The 21,651-nt window shown below is 47.0% G+C and overlaps 1 protein-coding gene across 1 annotated transcript; it reads left to right on the forward strand.

The window, feature by feature from the left end:
- Window positions 1–2,336: 2,336 nt before the first annotated feature.
- Window positions 2,337–18,743, forward strand: CCDC197 (coiled-coil domain containing 197). The gene is made up of 9 exons (XM_077466671.1): window positions 2,337–2,636; window positions 4,205–4,250; window positions 4,828–5,004; window positions 5,786–5,943; window positions 8,574–8,656; window positions 8,908–9,080; window positions 13,963–14,073; window positions 14,435–14,551; window positions 17,299–18,743. The coding sequence occupies exons 1-9, from the start codon at window positions 2,470–2,472 to the stop codon at window positions 17,473–17,475; spliced, it is 1,209 nt and encodes a 402-aa protein (XP_077322797.1). The 5' UTR covers window positions 2,337–2,469; the 3' UTR covers window positions 17,476–18,743.
- Window positions 18,744–21,651: the final 2,908 nt, after the last annotated feature.

Below are 21,651 nucleotides of genomic sequence, written 5' to 3' on the forward strand. Positions count from 1 at the left end.
AGGGTCGAAGAGGGCACAGCACAGGGGCAAAGAGGGCACAGTACAGGGGTGAGGAGGGCACAGCACAGGGTCGAAGTGGGCACAGTACAGGGGTGAGGAGGGCACAGTACAGGAGCGAGGAGGGCACAACACAGGGGCAAAGAGGGCACAGTACAGGGGTGAGGAGGGCACAGCACAGGGTCGAAGTGGGCACAGTACAGGGGTGAGGAGGGCACAGTACAGGAGCGAGGAGGGCACAACACAGGGGCAAAGAGGGCACAGTACAGGGGTGAGGAGGGCACAGCACAGGGGTGAGGAGGGCACAGTACAGGGGCGAAGAGGGCACAGTACAGGGGTGAGGAGGGCACAGCACAGGGGTGAGGAGGGCACAGTACAGGGGCGAAGAGGGCACAGTACAGGGGTGAGGAGGGCACAGCACAGGGGTGAGGAGGGCACAGTACAGGGGCGAAGAGGGCACAGTACAGGGGCGAGGAGGGCCCCCAGAGCCCGCTTACATCAGAGTCCCCAGAGCCCACTTACATCAGGGTCCCCAGAGTCCCCTTACATCAGGGTCCCCAGAGCCCGCTTACACCAGGGTCCCCAGAGTCCCCTTACATCAGGGTCCCCAGAGCCCTCTTACATCAGGGTCCCCAGAGCCCCTTTACATCAGGGTCCCCAGAGCCCGCTTACATCAGAGTCCCCAGAGTCCCCTTACATCAGGGTCCCCAGAGCCCTCTTACATCAGGGTCCCCAGAGTCCCCTTACATCAGGGTCCCCAGAGCCCTCTTACATCAGGGTCCCCAGAGTCCCCTTACATCAGGGTCCCCAGAGCCCTCTTACATCAGGGTCCCCAGAGCCCTCTTACATCAGGGTCCCCAGAGTCCCCTTACATCAGGGTCCCCAGAGCCCTCTTACATCAGGGTCCCCAGAGTCCCCTTACATCAGGGTCCCCAGAGTCCCCTTACATCAGGGTCCCCAGAGCCCTCTTACATCAGGGTCCCCAGAGCCCACTTACACCAGGATCCCCAAAAGACCCTGACAGCAGGGTCCCCAGAGCCCATTCACATCCAATAGGGTCCCTAAAGTTAGAAGGGAAGAGCAGAGTGGGGCAGGGAGAGTGGAGAGGTGTAAGAAAATAATTGGGGTAGTGGAGGGGGGAGTATTGCGAAGACCCCCATCTCTTACATCTGGATCTGCTGCTTCTTATTGCAGCAGTCAGCTACAGGACAGGTGGAAACTGGAAGGCTGGGCAATGGGACCGGACAGGTTTGGAGGAGGACCTTCCTCCTCCTCCACCTCTGAATGCTGGGGCCTGGGGGAGTGGCAAGCACATGGTCGGTTTCTAGGACATGGGCGGTCCTAGCAACCAAACCTGTCGTACATTTGGGGACGGCTCTGACGCCTGCGCTGTTGCTGAGCGGTGTGGCTGTAGCAGCCGAGACGCTGACTGGGTATTTGGGCAGGATGCTCGGCGGGGGTGGGGTTTGGACCCAGCAACAACCGGGCATGGCTGCGCCCTAGGCGGCTGCCTAGTCAGCCTTGTAGTAGCGCCAGCCTCGGTTATTAGCATGTCAGCTGATAGAATTATTCCAAGCAGAACAGCCAGGCGACCAGCATTTCCACAAGGAAATCAGTGGTAGCGCCCCTCCGCCATTTTTTTTTTTGAATGACAGGTTCACTTTAAGTCAATCACATCGGAGACGTCTGTAGAAGAATCAGGGGGCTCATTTACATATCGCCTTGTATTGGGGGGGCCGATACACCCAAAACGCCTCGAAACGGGCGTGTTTTTTTTTTTATGGCGGCGCTGACTTTTGGCGCTCGGCGTTATGGCACTTGCAATGGACGTCGCTGCAACACAAAAGGTCTAACTGGCCCTTTAGGGTTCGTTCGCTCCGCAGTCCGCGAGCTTTCTGCACGGAAACGCAGAGCTGGCGGAAGATCCGCGTAAAAGACGTCCCCGAAATACTCGCGTTTAGACGCAGAAAATTCTCCTTTCGTTCCAATAAATGACTAAACGCGCGTCTTTCTGTGCGGATAGAACCCGCGGATCTGTGCGGCGCGGCCTGAGATTTTTTGCTAAACGCAGCGCACGATTTTGATGCAGACGCAGAAAAATGGGATATGAAAGCAAATTCACCAATGTGTGTGGAGATAATTGGGGTGCAGGACAGGGGGACGTGTGGGGGGGGGGGGGGGGGGGGCAGGAAAAAGTTTGGAAACTTTTGTAAACTTCTGCCTTGTCCTATTGGAGGGTTCAGGCAGATTATACCCCCCCCCCCAATCCATCCATCCATCCATGCACCCCCCCCCCCCCCCCCCCTTTACACACTCGGCTCCTCCCACACACTAGAAGTAGTCCGGTGGAGTGGGCGGGGATTGTCCGGAGCTGCCTTGCGCTGTGATTGGCGGAGGGTCTCCATGGTGACAGAACGCTGACCCAGCGCTCTACAAAGAGAAGTTTTCTACTCGGTCCGCCGGAGAACGATAATGATGATCGATCCCGAGAAATCCGACCCGATCCCCGGAGACCCCCCGATCCCCGGAGACCCCCCGATCCCCGGAGACACCCCGATCCCCGGAGACCCTCCGAAATATGAGCTGAGCCTCGAGATCCGGAGGAGGAATGTCTTCGTCACCCAACTGGAGGAGAACCGGTCAGACCCCCCCCTCCCCCCAATATATCTCCACTGATACCCCTCCCCCATCTACAATTATACCCCCCATCTTAAAAAAAATACCCCCCAAATATATCCCCCTCCCCAAAATATACCCCCCCCCCCCCCCAGTATTTCCCCTCCTTCATCCACACTGATAACCCCTCCCCCTCAAAATATACCCCCTCCATCTCACTCGATACCCCCCAAATATACTCCCATCTCCAATTATACCCCCCCAATATATCCCCCCTTCACCCCCAAATATACTCCCCTTCATCCCCACTGATACCCCACCTTCATCCCCACTGATACCCCCCCTTCATCTCCACTGATACCCCCCCTTCATCTCCACTGATACCCCCCCTTCATCTCCACTGATACCCCCCCTTCATCTCCACTGATACCCCTCCTTCATCTCCACTGATACCCCTCCTTCATCTCCACTGATACCCCTCCTTCATCTCCACTGATACCCCTCCTTCATCTCCACTGATACCCCTCCTTCATCTCCACTGATACCCCTCCTTCATCTCCACTGATACCCCTCTTCATCTCCTCTTCGTCTCCACTGATACCCCCTTCATCTCCACTGATACCCCCCTTCATCTCCACTGATACCCCCCCTTCATCTCCACTGATACCCCCTTCATCTCCACTGATACCCCTCCTTCATCTCCATTGATACCCCTCCTTCATCTCCACTGATACCCCCTTCATCTCCACTGATACTCCTCCTTCATCTTCACTGATACCCCTTCATCTCCACTGATACCCCTCCTTCATCTCCACTGATACCCCTCCTTCATCTCCACTGATACCCCCCCTTCATCTCCACTGATACCCCCCCTTCATCTCCACTGATACCCCCCTTCATCTCCACTGATACCCCCCCTTCATCTCCACTGATACCCCCCCTTCATCTCCACTGATACCCCCTTCATCTCCACTGATACCCCTCCTTCATCTCCATTGATACCCCTCCTTCATCTCCACTGATACCCCCTTCATCTCCACTGATACTCCTCCTTCATCTTCACTGATACCCCTTCATCTCCACTGATACCCCCTTCATCTCCACTGATACCCCCCTTCATCTCCACTGATACCCCCTTCATCTCCACTGATACCCCTCCTTCATCTCCATTGATACCCCTCCTTCATCTCCACTGATACCCCCTTCATCTCCACTGATACTCCTCCTTCATCTTCACTGATACCCCCTTCATCTCCACTGATACCCCTCCTTCATCTCCACTGATACCCCCCCTTTCATCTTCACTGATACCCCCCTTTCATCTTCACTGATACCCCCAAAATATACCCCCCTTCACCTCCACTGATACCCCCAAATATATTCCCCTGTTCATCTCCACTGAGGAGTTGTGTGTGAATGAGCCCCTTAGCAGTCGTGTGATTGGATGCCCTCAGTACGGGCATTTTCACGAGGCGGGTTGGGGGGTGCTGTGCCCGGAATGTGGTGGTGACCCCCCCCCCCGATTGATATCTCAGCCCCACGGTGTAACGTTATGAGGATTCCCTGCCCATGTTCAAACTTTGTTTTTCAGGGAAGAGGAGGATGAAGACGTCACACAAATACCCATAATAAAGGAGGTGAGTGGCGGAGCGTCATCATGAGATACATTGTGTGTCGTGTTATTTGTGACTCTTCCAGGTATTTATTCCCACTCACAGAGATAACACCCCTCCCCCCACAACGCCTTCATCTGATTTTCTCTGCAGAAGGATGGTGCCGGCTTTGTTTCATCCAGTTCTTACTTGTATTCACAAATGTCTGACACAGATCAGCCCCTGCTGCAGCCTCACACCTTGTGACTTGCTGCAACCTCTGATCACAAGGGAGGAAAAGGAGACTGAGGAAATGCTTCCTCCTGCCTGCAGCTGAATGATGAAATCATCTCAGCCTAGGCACAGTCACTGACTGGAGCTCTGTCATGCTGTTTGAACGATGAAAGGTGGAGTTTTTCTGGAAAGATTCTCCGGTTGCTGTCGGGGATTTATCTATTTAGACATGGGCAGTACCTGAAATGTCCACAAGAGGATTAGTGGGGGGGGGGGGGGGCTTTGGGGTATGCCACTACCAGAGCAGAATGACTGGAAATTGTCTGCACTTCCCCTATTATGCCCAGAACCCGCCTATATCTGACACCATTTTTCTGCTGGAGTCCAGGCTGCCGGCAAGATTTTGGACCGAAGTAAAAACACTCTGCAGAAGACGCTGGTCCTGAAAAAAGAGGTGGAGTACGACCGCATCAGCGAGGAACTGGTGAGCAAAAGGCAGGAGTTCAGCGAGCGCATCCGGGAGCTGGAAGCGCGGAGGGAGGAGTTTAAGCTGAAAGAGAAAGAGGTGAGGAAACTACATGACATACTCCTGACCCCTCTGTGTGTTACCTACTCCTGACCCCTGCACTCTGTACAGTACAAACTCCTGACCCTCTGTGTGTTACCTACTCCTGACCCCTGCACTCTGTACAGTACATACTCCTGACCCCTGCACTCTCTACCCCTCCATCAGATGATAGGCACCCTGTCTCTGCCCTTCCATCAGATGATGGGCACCCTGTCTCTGGCCCTCCATCAGGTGATGGGCACCCTGTCTCTGCCCCTCCATCAGGTGATGGGCACCCTGTCTCTGCCCCTCCATCAGATGACGGACACACTGTCTCTGCCCCTCCCTCAGATGATAGGCACCCTGTTTCTGCCCCTCCATCAGGTGATAGGCACCCTGTCTCTGCCCCTCCATCAGGTGATAGGCACCCTGTTTCTGCCCCTCCATCAGGTGATAGGCACCTGTTTCTGCCCCTCCATCAGGTGATAGGCACCCTGTCTCTGCCCCTCCATCAGGTGATAGGCACCCTGTCTCTGCCCCTCCATCAGGTGATAGGCACCCTGTTTCTGCCCCTCCATCAGGTGATAGGCACCCTGTCTCTGCCCCTCCATCAGATGATGGGCACCCTGTCTCTGCCCCTCCATCAGGTGATGGGCACCCTGTCTCTGCCCCTCCCTCAGATGATGGGCACCCTGTCTCTGCCCCTCCATCACATAACTAGCGCCATTTTTATGCATTTATCTCACAGTTTCCTCTGTATTTTCCCGGATGTAACTCTACCTGAATTCCTTATCCGCAGTATGGAGAGAAAGCCGAGAAGTTCGAAAAGTTCCTAAAGGACGGCGAAGCCAAACAGCGGCGGGCGATGGTGAGATACCAAGCCGAGTCCCGGCAGAACGATCTGCGCAAAACTGAGATCCAACAACTGGCCGAGCGACTCGAAGAGAAGAGAGTCAGGTAGGTTATCCTGTGCAACTCAATATGAGGGGGAGGGGCTACTGACCACTTACCTGGGATGGAACCATGGCTCCATGTGACTACCCAGAACTACCCCTCCCCTCACTGAGCCACCGTGTCTTCTACCCCTCCCCTCACCGAGCCACCGCCTCTTCTACCCCTCCCCTCACCAAGCCACCGCCTCTTCTACCCCTCACCGAGCCACCGCGTCTTCTACCCCTCCCCTAACCGAGCCACCGCGTCTTCTACCCCTCCCCTCACCGAGCCACCGCCTCTTCTACCCCTCCCCTCATCGAGCCACCGCGTCTTCTACCCCTCCCCTCACCGAGCCACCGCCTCTTCTACCCCTCCCCTCACCAAGCCACCGCCTCTTCTACCCCTCACTGAGCCACCGCGTCTTCTACCCCTCCCCTAACCGAGCCACCGCTTCTTCTACCCCTCCCCTCACCGAGCCACCGCCTCTTCTACCCCTCCCCTCACTGAGCCACCATGTCTTCTACCCCTCCCCTCACCGAGCCACCGCCTCTTCTACCCCTCACCGAGCCACCGCGTCTTCTACCCCTCCCCTAACCAAGCCACCGCCTCTTCTACCCCTCCCCTCACCGAGCCACCGCCTCTTCTACCCCTCCTGTCACCGAGCCACCGCCTCTTCTACCCCTCCCCTCACCGAGCCACCGCCTCTTCTACCCCTCCCCTCACCGAGCCACCGCGTCTTCTACCCCTCCCCTCACCGAGCCACCGCCTCTTCTACCCCTCCCCTCACCGAGCCACCGCCTCTTCTACCCCTCCCCTCACCGAGCCACCGCCTCTTCTACCCCTCCCCTCACCAAGCCACCACCTCTTCTACCCCTCCCCTCACCGAGCCACCGCCTCTTCTACCCCTCCCCTCACCTAGCCACCGCCTCTTCTACCGCTCACCTCACCGAGCCACCGCCTCTTCTACCCCTCCCCTCACCGAGCCACCGCCTCTTCTACCCCTCCCCTCACCGAGCCACCGCCTCTTCTACCCCTCCCCTCACCGAGCCACCGCCTCTTCTACCGCTCACCTCACCGAGCCACCGCCTCTTCTACCCCTCCCCTCACCGAGCCACCGCCTCTTCTACCCCTCCACTCACCGAGCCACCACCTCTTCTACCCCTCCCGTCACCGAGCCACCACCTCTTCTACCCCTCCCCTCACCGAGCCACCGCCTCTTCTACCCCTCCCCTCACCGAGCCACCGCGTCTTCTACCCCTCCCCTCACCTAGCCACCGCCTCTTCTACCCCTCCCCTCACCGAGCCACCGCGTCTTCTACCCTCCCCTCACCGAGCCACCGCCTCTTCTACCCCTCCCCTCACCGAGCCACCGCCTCTTCTACCCCTCCCCTCACCGAGCCACCGCCTCTTCTACCCCTCCCCTCACCGAGCCACCGCCTCTTCTACCCCTCCACTCACCGAGCCACCGCCTCTTCTACCCCTCCCCTCACCGAGCCACCGCCTCTTCTACCCCTACCCTCACCGAGCCACCTCCTCTTCTACCCCTCCCCCCACCGAGCCACCGCCTCTTCTACCCCCTCACCAAGCCACCACCTCTTCTACCCCTCCCCTCACTGAGCCACCGCCTCTTCTATCCCCTCACCAAGCCACCGCCTCTTCTACCCCTCCCCTCACCGAGCCACCTCCTCTTCTACCCCTCCCCTCACCGAGCCACCGCCTCTTCTACCCCCTCACCAAGCCACCGCCTCTTCTACCCCTCCCCTCACTGAGCCACCGCCTCTTCTACCCCCTCACCAAGCCACCGCCTCTCCTACCCCTCCCCTCACTGAGCCACCTCCTCTTCTACCCCTCCCCTCACCGAGCCACCGCCTCTTCTACCCCTCCCCTCACCGAGCCACCGCCTCTTCTACCCCTCCCCTCACCGAGCCACCGCCTCTTCTACCCCTCCACTCACCGAGCCACCGCCTCTTCTACCCCTCCCCTCACCGAGCCACCGCCTCTTCTACCCCTCCCCTCACCGAGCCACCTCCTCTTCTACCCCTCCCCCCACCGAGCCACCGCCTCTTCTACCCCCTCACCAAGCCACCACCTCTTCTACCCCTCCCCTCACTGAGCCACCGCCTCTTCTATCCCCTCACCAAGCCACCGCCTCTTCTACCCCTCCCCTCACCGAGCCACCTCCTCCTCTACCCCTCCCCTCACCGAGCCACCTCCTCTTCTACCCCTCCCCTCACCGAGCCACCGCCTCTTCTACCCCCTCACCAAGCCACCGCCTCTTCTACCCCTCCCCTCACTGAGCCACCGCCTTTTCTACCCCCTCACCAAGCCACCGCCTCTTCTACCCCTCCCCTCACTGAGCCACCTCCTCTTCTACCCCCTCACCAAGCCACCGCCTCTTCTACCCCTCCCCTCACTGAGCCACCTCCTCTTCTACCCCTCCCCTCACTGAGCCACCGCCTTTTCTACCCCCTCACCAAGCCACCGCCTCTTCTACCCCTCCCCTCACTGAGCCACCTCCTCTTCTACCCCCTCACCGAGCCACCGCCTCTTCTACCCCCTCACCGAGCCACCTCCTCATTGACTATCTGCAGTGAGGACATTGATGGGAAAGCTCCGGAATGAGGAATAATATAAAATCTTTTCTCCTCCTGCAGACAGCGGACGCTCCATGAACGGGTGAAGAGGAATAAAATCTACGAGGAGTTCTTGTTACAGATGGTGGAGAAAGTCCCGGACAGTAAGTGATCGGTGACCGGAACCGCCCTGTAATCGTTTGTCATCAGTTTATAAATGTATCCATATAAAGGATGAATAGTAAAATTGTCCATTAGGGAGAAGAGGGGAGGATGGGGGCGTGGTCACAACCTGACTATATAGGTAGAGCTGCACAATCCGGGCCTCGCATTTCTCAGCAGGGCAGGTATTGCACCAATGCTTCATGTTGGACCTGATCTGATGGAGTTTCCTCTCTTCCCCCTCGGTGATTAGATTATTTGGAGTACGGTGTGGATTCTCCGGTGAAAGCCATTATCAGACGCTACGAGACTCTGTTCCTAACCAATGAGAATCTGGTGAATAATCTGACGGTCCTCGCCGATGAAAACGAGAGCGCGCAGTACAGCCTGGAGGCGCTGAAGAGGCAACACGACACGGCGAAGCTGGTAATCACACTGCCTGCCCGACTCTGCTTCCCGACAGTGCTGTCAGCTGCTGCTTGTTTTTTCTCTTCTCTCTCCAGAAGGTTGGCGCCATCTTTGTTCAGACATCACTCAGGGTCACCCCCCTACTTTCTGATCTGAGATGCCGCTTTAGAGATCAGACAATCATGTAAAAACCTGGTGCCTGTTCTTGGACAGACCAGCCCCTGCTGCGTCCATTTTTTCGGAAATTCGAAAATTCGGATTTTCACATTTTCCGAATTTCCGGAATTCGAAAAAAATGTGAAAATCGGAAAAAAAGGAAGAAGATCAGTAAAATGTGAAATAATAACTAACTATTAAATTATAGGCATTGGGATTTCCTTTCAAATTCGACTGTTTGTGAACATAACGAATTTATCCGAAGTTACGTATTATCTGAAATAACGAATGTCGCATCTAAACGAATGGAACATAACGATCTAATAATAATAAATAATAAAACCTTTTTTATTATTATTAATTTGTTCCGTTCCATTTGTTTAGATGCGGTATTCGTAATTTCAGATAATTCGTAATTTTGGATAAATACGTATTCATTCACAAAACGCCCAAATTTGAAAGGAAATTCCAATTTAATTATTTATTTAACAGTTCGTTATTATTTCAAATTTTACTGATTCGGACTCGAAATGTGAAAATCCGAAGATTCTGATTTTTCGAATTTTCCGAATTTTCGGAATTAAATTTTTTTTTTTTTTAAATCGGAAAAAAGAAAGAAAATCAGTAGAATTTGAAATAATAACTAACTATTTGAAAGGAAATTCCAATTTAATTATTTATTTAACAGTTAGTTATTATTTCAAATTTTACTGACTTTCTTTTTTTTTCAGATTTTCAAATTTTTTCAAATTCCGAAGAATTCAGACTTTTTTTGATTTTTAAAATTTTTCGAATTCCGAAAAATTCAGACTTCGAAAATTTGGAAAATTAGAAAATCCGAAAATTCGGATTTTCTAATTTTCGGAATACGGAAAAAAGAAAAAAATCGGAAAAAAAGAAAGAAAATCAGTAAAATTTGAAATAATAACTAACTGTTTGAAAGGAAATTCCAATTTAATTATTTATTTAACAGTTAGTTATTATTTCAAATTTTACTGACTTTCTTTTTTTTTTCAGATTTTCAAATTTTTTCAAATTCCGAAGAATTCAGACTTCGAAAATTTGGAAAATTAGAAAATCCGAAAATTCAGATTTTTCAAATTTTCCGTATTTTTGGAATCCGAATTTTCGGAATTTGAAAAAAATTAAAAAATCGGAAAAAAGAAAGAAAATCAGTAAAATTTGAAATAATAACTAACTGAAAGGAAATTCCAATTTAATTATTTATTTAACAGTTAGTTATTATTTAAAATTTTACTGATTTTCTTTCTTTTTTCCGATTTTCGAATTTTTTCGAATTCCAAATAATTCAGACTTCGAAAATTTGGAAAGTTTGAAAATCCAAAAATTCGGATTTTCTAATTTTCCAGATTTCCCAATTTTCAAAATCCGAATTTTTGGAATTCGAAAAAAAAAAAAAAAATAATAATAAATAAATAAAATAATAATAATAAATAAATAATAAAAGAAAATTAAAAATAATATTAATAAATAAATAAAATAATAAATAAATAATAAATAAAATAATAATAACTAACTGTTTGAAAGGAAATTCCAATTTAATTATTTATTTAACAGTTAGTTATTATTTCAAATTTTACAGATTTTCTTTCTTTTTTCCGATTTTTGAATTTTTTCGAATTCCGAAAATTCAGATTTCTGAAAATCTGAATCTTTGGATTTTCAAATTTTCCAAATTTTTGAAGTCCGAAAAGAAAGAAAATCAGTAAAATTTGAAATAATAACTAACTGTTAAATAAATAATTAAATTGGAATTTCCTTTAAAATTTGGCCGTTTTGTGAACGTAACGAAAACGAATTTTATCTGAAGTTACGAATTATCCGAAATAACGAATACCGAATACATAACAAATGAAACAGAATGAATTAATAATAAGGTTTTTTTATTATTTATTATTATTAGATCATTACGTTCCATTCGTTTAGATGCGGCGTTCGTTATTTCAGATAATTTGTAACTTCGGATAAATTTGTTACGTTCACAAACAGCCGAATTTGAAAGGAAATCCCAATACCTATAATTTAATAGTTATTATTTTGAATTTTACAGATTTTTATTAAACTTTTTCAGATTTTAAAATTTTCAGATTTTTGAATTTTTTAATTTCCGGAAATATCAAAATTCAGGAAGTAAACGAACTGCACATGTCTAATACAAAGCCCGTGCCATCTCTCGGGCATTAAAGCCCACACAAAGGGGTGCCAGGAGGTGGCGCTGAGGGGTTCAGGTGCTGTACATTTTTTAGTTGTTCTCTCTGCAGGAGACTGCGGCTGCACCCGGCCCCCTCCCCTCCCCCGCAGGTATTTTGTTGCCATGAAGTGAGCAGGCGGAACGCCGCTATAATTGCTTCCTTTGTTGTGCAATTCCGCCCTGAGAATTGAGCAATCTGTGTGCTGACAATGAAAGGATTACCGGCGCTGGCGTGGAATTGGACGCGGCGTGTTTCACATTCACCATTTATTACTGGATACAAATGTAACTGAATTCTTTATACAAAGATACAGTGAGGACAATGGGGGGAATGGAAACCGGTTCCCTCCCGCAGCTTCCGAACCCACGGGGAGGAGCGCTGAGCTCAGCGACCACATTGCGCCCCCCCCAGCAATTGCTCGATCCGTGTTGTCACCTTCGATCGCCCACATTGTATAGAAGGAGCGCACCCCACAAAACGCTTATTGTATATGAAGGGGCGCATTTCGTTCATTATATAGGGGCAGATTTATAAAGCGGCCGATGTGATATTCACCGCAGGTGAATCCTACCCGTACTTGGGATTTGTAACCTTCGGTCACCATGTTTGGTGAATGTCACATTCACTGCTAATAAATTTACCCCTAAAGGCCCACCATACACACGATCCGAAAGTCGGGCCAAAGATTCCGCTTTTGATGCGATCGTATGCTAATCAGATCGTTAGTACACAGCATGCGATTCCGCTACAGTCCCATGTGTTTTATTTGATTGTTAATATACATTTATGGTGCTCTAGAATATTGGCACTAGATAGAGGTGTGAGGGGCTATTATTCAACTTTATTTTATTTATATTAATATTATTATTCAGGGTTATTATTATTAATATTACTATTATACAGGATATATTATTATTATTATTATTATTATTATTATTATTATAATACAGGGTTTATATTTTTTATTGTTATTATTATTATATGAGATCTATATTATAATTTAAGATGTATATTATTTAAGGTTATTATTTTTAATATTACTATTATAAAGGATATATATTATTATTATGTTTATTATTATTATAATACAGGGTTTATGTTCTTTTTATTATTATCATTATTATTATTATTATTATTATTATTATTATATAAGATCTATATTATAATTCAAGATTTTTAATATTCAGGTCTATATTATAATTTAAAATGTATATTATTCAAGGTTATTATTTTTAATATTACTATTATACAGGATTTATATTATTATATTTATTATTATTATTATTATTTTTATTATAATGCTGGGTTTATATTTATTATTATTATTATTATAATGCAGGGTTTATATTTATTTTTATGATTATTATTATTATTATTTTATGAGATCTATATTATAATTCAAGATTTTGATTATTCAGTTCTATATTTTAATTTAAGATGTATATTATGCAAGGTTATTATTTTTATATTACTATTATACAAAAATTATATTATTATTATTATTATTATTATTATTATTCAGGGTTTATATTATTAAAGATATTTTTTATTTTTCAGGATTTATGTTTTTATTATTCAGGATTATATTTATTCTTCTGGATTTATGTTATTATTTTTTTATATTATTATTAGGGGTTATTATTATGAATATTACTATTATACAGGATTTATATTATTATGTTTATTATTATTATTATTATAATACAGGGTTTATATATTTTTTATTATTATTATTATTATATGCCATTTATATTATAATTTAAGATTTTTATCATTCAGGTCTATATTATAATTTAAAATGTATATTATTCAAGGTTATTATTTTTAATATTACTATTATACAGGATTTATATTATTATTATTAGTTTTATTATTATTATTATTATAATACAGAGTTTATATTTATTATTATTATTATTATATGAGAACTATATTATAATTCAAGATTTAGATTAATCAGGTCTATATTATAATTCAAGATTTAGATTAATCAGGGATATTAATATTATTATTATTATACAGGGTTCATATTATTATTATTATAATTATTATTATTATTATTATATGAGATCTATATTATAATTCAAGATTTTTATTATTCAGGTCTATATTATAATTTAAGATGTATATTATGCAAGGTTATTATGTTTATTATTACTATTATACAGGATTTATATTATTATTATTAGGTTTTTTATTATTATTATTATATGAGATCTATATTATAATTCAAGATTTAGATTATTCAGGGTTATTATTTTTAATATTACTACTATACGGAATTTATATTATTATTATTATTATTATTCAGGCTCTATATTATTAAAGATATTATTTTTAATTTTTCAGGGTTTATGCTTTTATTATTCAGGATTATTTTTGTTCTTCTGGATTTATGTTCTTATTTTTTATTATTATTATTATTCTGGATTATTATTCTAAGGCCTCTTGCACACTGCAGCTTTTTTTTGGTTTGTTTTTAACTGATCTAAAACGTATCCCGTTATTTACAAGCCGGTTTGTGTCCGCAGACGATGACCAGCGAGCTCTCCCGGCTGCAGTTGGACTACGACCGGCTACAGGAGAAGAGCAAACAGCTGGAACTCACCTTCAACCTGGAGAAGAGCCAGTTCAGGAACCAGGTCAGTCAGCGGGGCAATTAAAGCAAAACTCCGGGATAGGCAATATTGGGGAGGCGTGTCTCAGCCCCCGCCAATAATCCCGGTATTTCCTGTGATCATCAGCTCCATCTAGTGGCCATAATTCAGCATTTTCCTGACATACAGAAACCAGGAAAATACCACATTATAGCCACTAGATGGCGCTGACATTCACAGGAAATGCACAGATTAGACGGAGGTTTCGGGGGGGGGGGGGGGGGGTGTTCCCAGAGCATTTTGCTCAGCTTTATGTGCCATTAGGAGTGTAATGGATGGGGGAGGGGCGGGGTTCGTGTTTCGTGATTGAATTGATGAAGAACTTTCCATTCTCTTCAATCCGCAGAGCGTGGAGATCGGGAGCCTGCTATTGGCTGTGATTAACCTGGCTGAGCAGTGCCAGATGAAGCATTATGGACCTCTGGCCGAAGTGGACCTCACCGAGAAACTGGACATGGTCAAAGTGAGAGCCGAATCTACGCTGAGCATTGCCGGTTCAGATTATGAGGACTTTTGTTTTAATGTCAAAGCTAAAAATGAAACACGGAACTCCACCCCGACCTCCACCCCGACCTCCACCCCGACCTCCACCCCGACCTCCACACTGACCTCCACACTGACCTCCATACCGACCTCCACCCCGACCTCCACACTGACCTCTACACAGACCTCCACACTGACCTCCACACCGACCATCATACTGACCTCCACACTGACCTCCATACCGACCTCCACCCCGACCTCCATACCGACCTCCATACCGACCTCCATATCGACCTCCACACTGACCTCCATACTGACCTCCACCCCGACCTCCACACTGACCTCCACCCCGACCTCCACACCGACCTCCACCCCGACCTCCATACCGACCTCCACACTGACCTCCACCCCGACCTCCACCCTGACCTCCACACTGACCTCCATACTGACCTCCACCCCGACCTCCACACTGACCTCCACCCCGACCTCCACACCGACCTCCACACCGACCTCCACACCGACCTCCACACTGACCTCCATACCGACCTCCATACCGACCTCCATACCGACCTCCACACTGACCTCCACACCGACCTCCACACCGACCTCCACACCGACCTCCACACCGACCTCCACACCGACCTCCACACAGACCTCCACACCGACCATCATAGCGACCTCCATATCGACCATCATACAGACCTCCACACCGACCTCCACACAGACCTCCATACCGACCATCATACAGACCTCCATACCGACCATCATACAGACCTCCACACAGACCTCCACACCGACCATCATACAGACCTCCACACCGACCTCCACACAGACCTCCACACCGACCATCATACAGACCTCCACACCGACCTCCACACAGACCTCCATACCGACCATCATACAGACCTCCACACAGACCTCCACACCGACCTCCACACCGACCATCATACAGAACTCCATACCGGCCATCATGCAGACCTCCACACAGACCTCCATACCGACCTCCACACTGACCTCCACACCGACCTCCACACCGACCTCCACACCGACCTCCACACCGACCTCCACACAGACCTCCACACAGACCTCCACACCGACCATCATAGCGACCTCCATATCGACCATCATACAGACCTCCACACCGACCTCCACACAGACCTCCATACCGACCATCATACAGACCTCCATACAGACCTCCATACCGACCATCATACAGACCTCCACACAGACCTCCACACCGACCTCCACACCGACCATCATACAGACCTCCACACCGACCTCCACACAGACCTCCACACCGACCATCATACAGACCTCCACACCGACCTCCACACAGACCTCCATACCGACCATCATACAGACCTCCACACAGACCTCCACACCGACCTCCACACCGACCATCATACAGAACTCCATACCGGCCATCATGCAGACCTCCACACAGACCTCCATACCGACCTCCATACAGACCTCCATACCGGCCATCATACAGACCTCCATACAGACCCCCTAACCGACCATAATTCAGACCTCCATACAGACCTCCATACAGGGCTCTATACAGACCTCCACACCGACCTCCATACAGACTGTGATACAGACCTTCATACAGATCTCCACAAAGATCCCCATACACATCTTCATAGAGGCCTTTATACAGATATCCAGAGACCTCCATACAGGCCTTTATACAGACTTCCATAAAGATCTCCATACAGATCTCCACAAAGATTTCCATACAGACCTCCATACAGACCATCATACAGACCTCCAGCAAAAAAAATGTCAGTCATGTGGGAATTATACCGGGGGAGGGGGTCATTTTTGGTTGTATTCTTTTAGTTGCATACTCGTTATCCCTTAACTCTCTGTATTACACACTCCTGACCCCTGCACCCTCTGTTATATGCACTCCTGACCCCTGTACTCTATGTACATTATTATATACTCCTGAGTCCTGCACTGTCTGTATTACACACTTCTGACCACTGCACTCTCTGTATTACACACTCCTGACCCCTGTCCCCTCTGTATTACACACTCCTGACCCCTGCAATCTCTCTGTATTACACACTCCTGACCCCTGCACTGTCTGTATTACACACTCCTGACCCCTGCACTCTCTGTATTACACACTCCTGACCCCTGCCCCCTCTGTATTACACACTCCTGACCCCTGCAATCTCTCTGTATTACACACTCCTAACCCTGCACTCTCTGTATTACACACTCCTGATCCCTGCATCCTCCGCATTACACACTCCTGACCCCTGCACCCTCTGTTATATGCACTCCTTACCCCTGCACTCTATGTACATTATTATATACTCCTTAATCCTGCACTCTAATGTACATTATATACTCCTGAGCCCTGCACTCCTATGTACATTATAGACTCCTGAAGGTAGGTTGTCTGCAGAAAAGTACTGTATATGTAATAGAAGACTTTGATTTTTTTTCAGTAATTGTGATTTGTAAGTGTCCATTTTATTTAGTCATGGCCCCCATAAGCCCCTCCCACTGAAAAGCAGAATTTGGCCACGCCCACCACCCGGCCCCACATTTCATTCATTGAAGTGATTTCCTTTGTATGGCGGTCGGGGGGGGGGGGGTAAATCTCTTTTCCGTATCTCGGCGTGTAGCAGTTTCCCGGCCTCTTCTCCTGGATCTCTTTGTATCTCACATCCGATACATTGTGACATTCGCTCTCTTTCTCTATATCTCCAGGAATACATTCTGGAGAAGATGCAGGTCGAACGTCTGGCCAAGAAGCCGTACGAAGAGCTCCAGGTATTGTCCAATCTGGAGGACTATCTGAGGAGACAGAAGAAGACGGCCAACAAGGAGTCCCAGAAGAAGAAGAAGAAGAAGGGTCCCGGGAGGGGGATCTCCACCCAGAACTGATATCCTAGTAGGAGGAATCCCCTGCATGGCTTCTTCTACCTCTCAGAGACCCCGCTGGCACCACGGGGGCTGGCATCTCACCTCCATAAGCCGTAGTGCTGCTCTGAAGCGAGCTTCGTATTAACCCATTCACTGAAAAGCAATCCACATGTAAGAGGGGTCTTCATCGTTGGCTGAATTTGGCACCTACCCCCCCCCCCGCTCCAGCCTTGCTGGAACACTCCACTTCCCCCGGGCCTCCTGCCCTGTCCGGTGCCTACGTGTGCTGGTTACATCCTCATAGGTGGGGGAGGTGTTTGGCTCCTATTCCCTAAGATAATGTGCGCCACTCCCTACCTGACCTAAAAGGGGGCCTAACACCTGATGACTTCATTGACTGTAACCAAACACTATTCTGGTAGAGACACCTAGTGGCAAAATAGCTAACTGCACCTGCATCCTTGTTGATTGGAATGGCAAAGTTGGCTGGCAGCAGCACGTGAACGGCCGCTCCCCCCCCCCCCCTCCACCCGAATCGTGGACTTTAGGCAGGTGGTCGGGGGGATGGTAAAACTGCAGCTCAAGCGCCTGTTTTTATCGCCCCACCACCAGCCACTCATGAGAGAGAGGCAAAATCAGTGCAAACTGTTTATTCTTATCATGCAGATTTTGTATATATCTTATATATATATATATATATATTGAGTATTTGTTGTTTTGTCTTCCGGACACAATTTATCTGTGCCTCGGCTCAGCTCACGTCTGTGTCGTTTTGTGTTTTCTTTTGACGAAACGCGCCAAAAACGCATACGTGTTTTTGGTGCGTTTGCGGTGTGTTTTCTGGTTTCCCTGACTTCCAGCATGCACCTGTGAAACACGGACATGCAATTTACAAAAAATGCAACCGCTGTGCTTTTTTGGCGTATTTTCTAATTATTAAAAAAAATAATCATTAAAAAAAATGCAGCAAGCAGGACTGCAGCTGACGTGAAGAGTCCCGTGAGATTTTACCCTCCGTTCCCATCTGTGTGGGGGGGGGGGGGGGCTTGCGGGTGCGGAAAGCACAGCGATTCCTTCTGAATTGCACCCCCACGCATGTAGAATCACAATTTGGGTGCGGAAACCGCCGGTAAATCGCATGGTCAAAAGACACGTTTTTGAAAAGGTGCATGCGCCTTCTTTTTGCAAAAATACTGGCACGACAAATGTGGCACGCAAAAACGCCAAGGTGTTAACCGAGCGTCAAGGGATGCAATCTTTTCACTTTTTTTTTAACGGAAAAACTGATCAGTGTGAAAGGGCCCTGAACCTGAATTTCCTATGGGTCTCATTCTCGTCGATTTTGACCTCCATATAGACCTCCATATAGATCTCCACAAAGATCTCCATAATGATCTCCATACAGATCTCCACAAAGATCTCCATAATGATCTCCATACAGATCTCCACAAAGATCTCCATAATGATCTCCACAAAGATCTCCACACAGACCTCAATACAGACCTCTACAAAGATCTCCATAGAGACATCCACAAAGATCTCCATAAAGATCTCTACAAAGATCTCCATATAGACATCCACAAATATCTCCATACAGATCTCTACAAAGATCTCCATAAAGATCTCCATACAGATCTCAATACAGACCTCTACAAAGATCTCCATACAGATCTCAATACAGACCTCTACAAAGATCTCCATACAGATCTCCACAAAGACCTCCACAAAGATCTCCATACAGACCTCAATACAGACCTCTACAAAGATCTCCATACAGATCTCCACAAAGACCTCCACAAAGATCTCCATACAGACCTCAATACAGATCTCTACAAAGATCTCCATATAGACATCCACAAATATCTCCATACAGATCTCCACAAAGATCTCCATAATGATCTCCATACAGATCTCCACAAAGATCTCCATAATGATCTCCACAAAGATCTCCACACAGACCTCAATACAGACCTCTACAAAGATCTCCATAGAGACATCCACAAAGATCTCCATAAAGATCTCTACAAAGATCTCCATATAGATCTCTACAAAGATCTCCATATAGACATCCACAAATATCTCCATACAGATCTCTACAAAGATCTCCATAAAGATCTCCATACAGATCTCAATACAGACCTCTACAAAGATCTCCATACAGATCTCAATACAGACCTCTACAAAGATCTCCATACAGATCTCCACAAAGACCTCCACAAAGATCTCCATACAGACCTCAATACAGATCTCTACAAAGATCTCCATATAGACATCCACAAATATCTCCATACAGATCTCTACAAAGATCTCCACAAAGATCTCCATACAGATCTCTACAAATATCTCCATAGAGACATCCACAAAGATCTCCATAAAGATCTCCATACAGACCTCCACAAAGATCTCAATACAGACCTCTACAAAGATCTCCATACAGATCTCTACAAATATCTCCATATAGACATCCACAAAGATCTCCACGAAGACCTCCATACAGACCTCAATACAGACCTCTACAAAGATCTCCATAGAGACATCCACAAATATCTCCATACAGATCTCTACAAAGATCTCCATATAGACATCCACAAAGATCTTCATACAGACCTCAATACAGACCTCCACAAAGATCTCCACAAAGACCTCCATACAGACCTCAATACAGATCTCCACAAAGATCTCCATACAGATCTCCACAAAGCTCTCCATACAGATCTCCACAAAGCTCTCCATATAGACATCCACAAAGATCTCCACAAAGACCTCCACACAGATCTCCATATAGATCTCCATACAGATCTCCACAAAGATCTCCACAAAGACCTCCATACAGACCTCAATACAGACCTCTACAAAGATCTCCATAGAGACATCCACAAATATCTCCATATAGACCTCCACAAAGATCTCCATACAGACCTCCACAAAGATCTCCATACAGACCTCCACAAAGATCTCCATATAGACATCCACAAAGATCTCCATACAGACCTCCACAAAGATCTCCATATAGACATCCACAAAGATCTCCACAAAGACCTCCACAAAGACCTCCATACAGACCTCAATACATATCTCTACAAATATCTCCATAAAGATCTCCATACAGACCTCCATACAGACCTCCACAAAGATCTCCATACAGATCTCTACAAATATCTCCATAGAGACATCCACAAAGATCTCCATACAGACCTCTATACAGATCTCCACAAAGATCTCCATAGAGACATCCACAAAGATCTCCATACAGACCTCTATACAGATCTCCACAAAGATGTCAATACAGACCTCCACAAAGATCTCCATGTAGACCTCCACATAAATCTCCATACAGCTCTCCATACATACATCTACAAAGATCTCCATTCAGATCTCCATAAAGATCTCCATACGGACTTCCACAGAGATCTCCATACGGACTTCCACAGAGATCTCCATAAAAACCTCCACAAAGATCTCCATACAGACCTCAATACAGATCTCCACAAAGATCTCCACAAAGATCTCCACAAAGATCTCCATATAGATCTCCATACAGATCTCCACAAAGATCTCCATACAGATCTCTACAAATATCTCCATATAGACATCCACAAAGATCTCCACAAAGACCTCCATACAGACCTCAATACAGACCTCCACAAAGATCTCCATATAGACATCCACATAAATCTCCATACAGCTCTCCATACATACATCTACAAAGATCTCCATACGGACTTCCACAGAGATCTCCATAAAAACCTCCACAAAGATCTCCACACAGACCTCAATACAGATCTCCACAAAGATCTCCACAAAGCTCTCCATATAGATCTCCACAAAGATCTCCACAAAGCTCTCCATATAGATCTCCACACAGACCTCAATACAGATCTCCAGACCTCTCTCTGTAATATTTAGTCTGACAATGTATCCAAATGAATTGGTTATCATCCACCTTCATTATGAACGCCCCTCCCCCAATCTCTGACATTAGGAAATAATAATCCAATAATAATATTGATTGTCCATCATGAAGATCTTCTTTCTTCTTCCATCACTCGGTGAGATGTTGTCCTGGAACAAGCATGTAGCCAGTGAAGTTGGAACTCATCTCAGTGACCCCGTCCTCTGCCCCTGGAGCTCTGCACACCAGGGGGGGGGGGCAAGATGTCTATAAAATGATTGATAAGACCTACCTGTACTTACCTG

The sequence above is a fragment of the Lithobates pipiens genome, unplaced genomic scaffold (genome assembly GCF_037356315.1).
Source record: "Lithobates pipiens isolate NorthernLeopardFrog02 unplaced genomic scaffold, aLitPip1_a1.2 Scaffold_37, whole genome shotgun sequence".
NCBI classification, from domain to species: Eukaryota; Metazoa; Chordata; class Amphibia; order Anura; family Ranidae; genus Lithobates; species Lithobates pipiens.

What these genes read in the sequence shown, in the direction of transcription:
- CCDC197 (XM_077466671.1), top strand. Translation starts at nt 2,470, where the DNA reads ATGATGATCGATCCCGAGAAATCCGACCCGATCCCCGGAGACCCCCCG. An exon ending in ACCCAACTGGAGGAGAACCG is followed by an intron (nt 2,637 to 4,204) that starts GTCAGACCCCCC and finishes TTTGTTTTTCAG; the next exon opens with GGAAGAGGAGGATGAAGACG. An exon ending in CTCGAAGAGAAGAGAGTCAG is followed by an intron (nt 5,944 to 8,573) that starts GTAGGTTATCCT and finishes CTCCTCCTGCAG; the next exon opens with ACAGCGGACGCTCCATGAAC.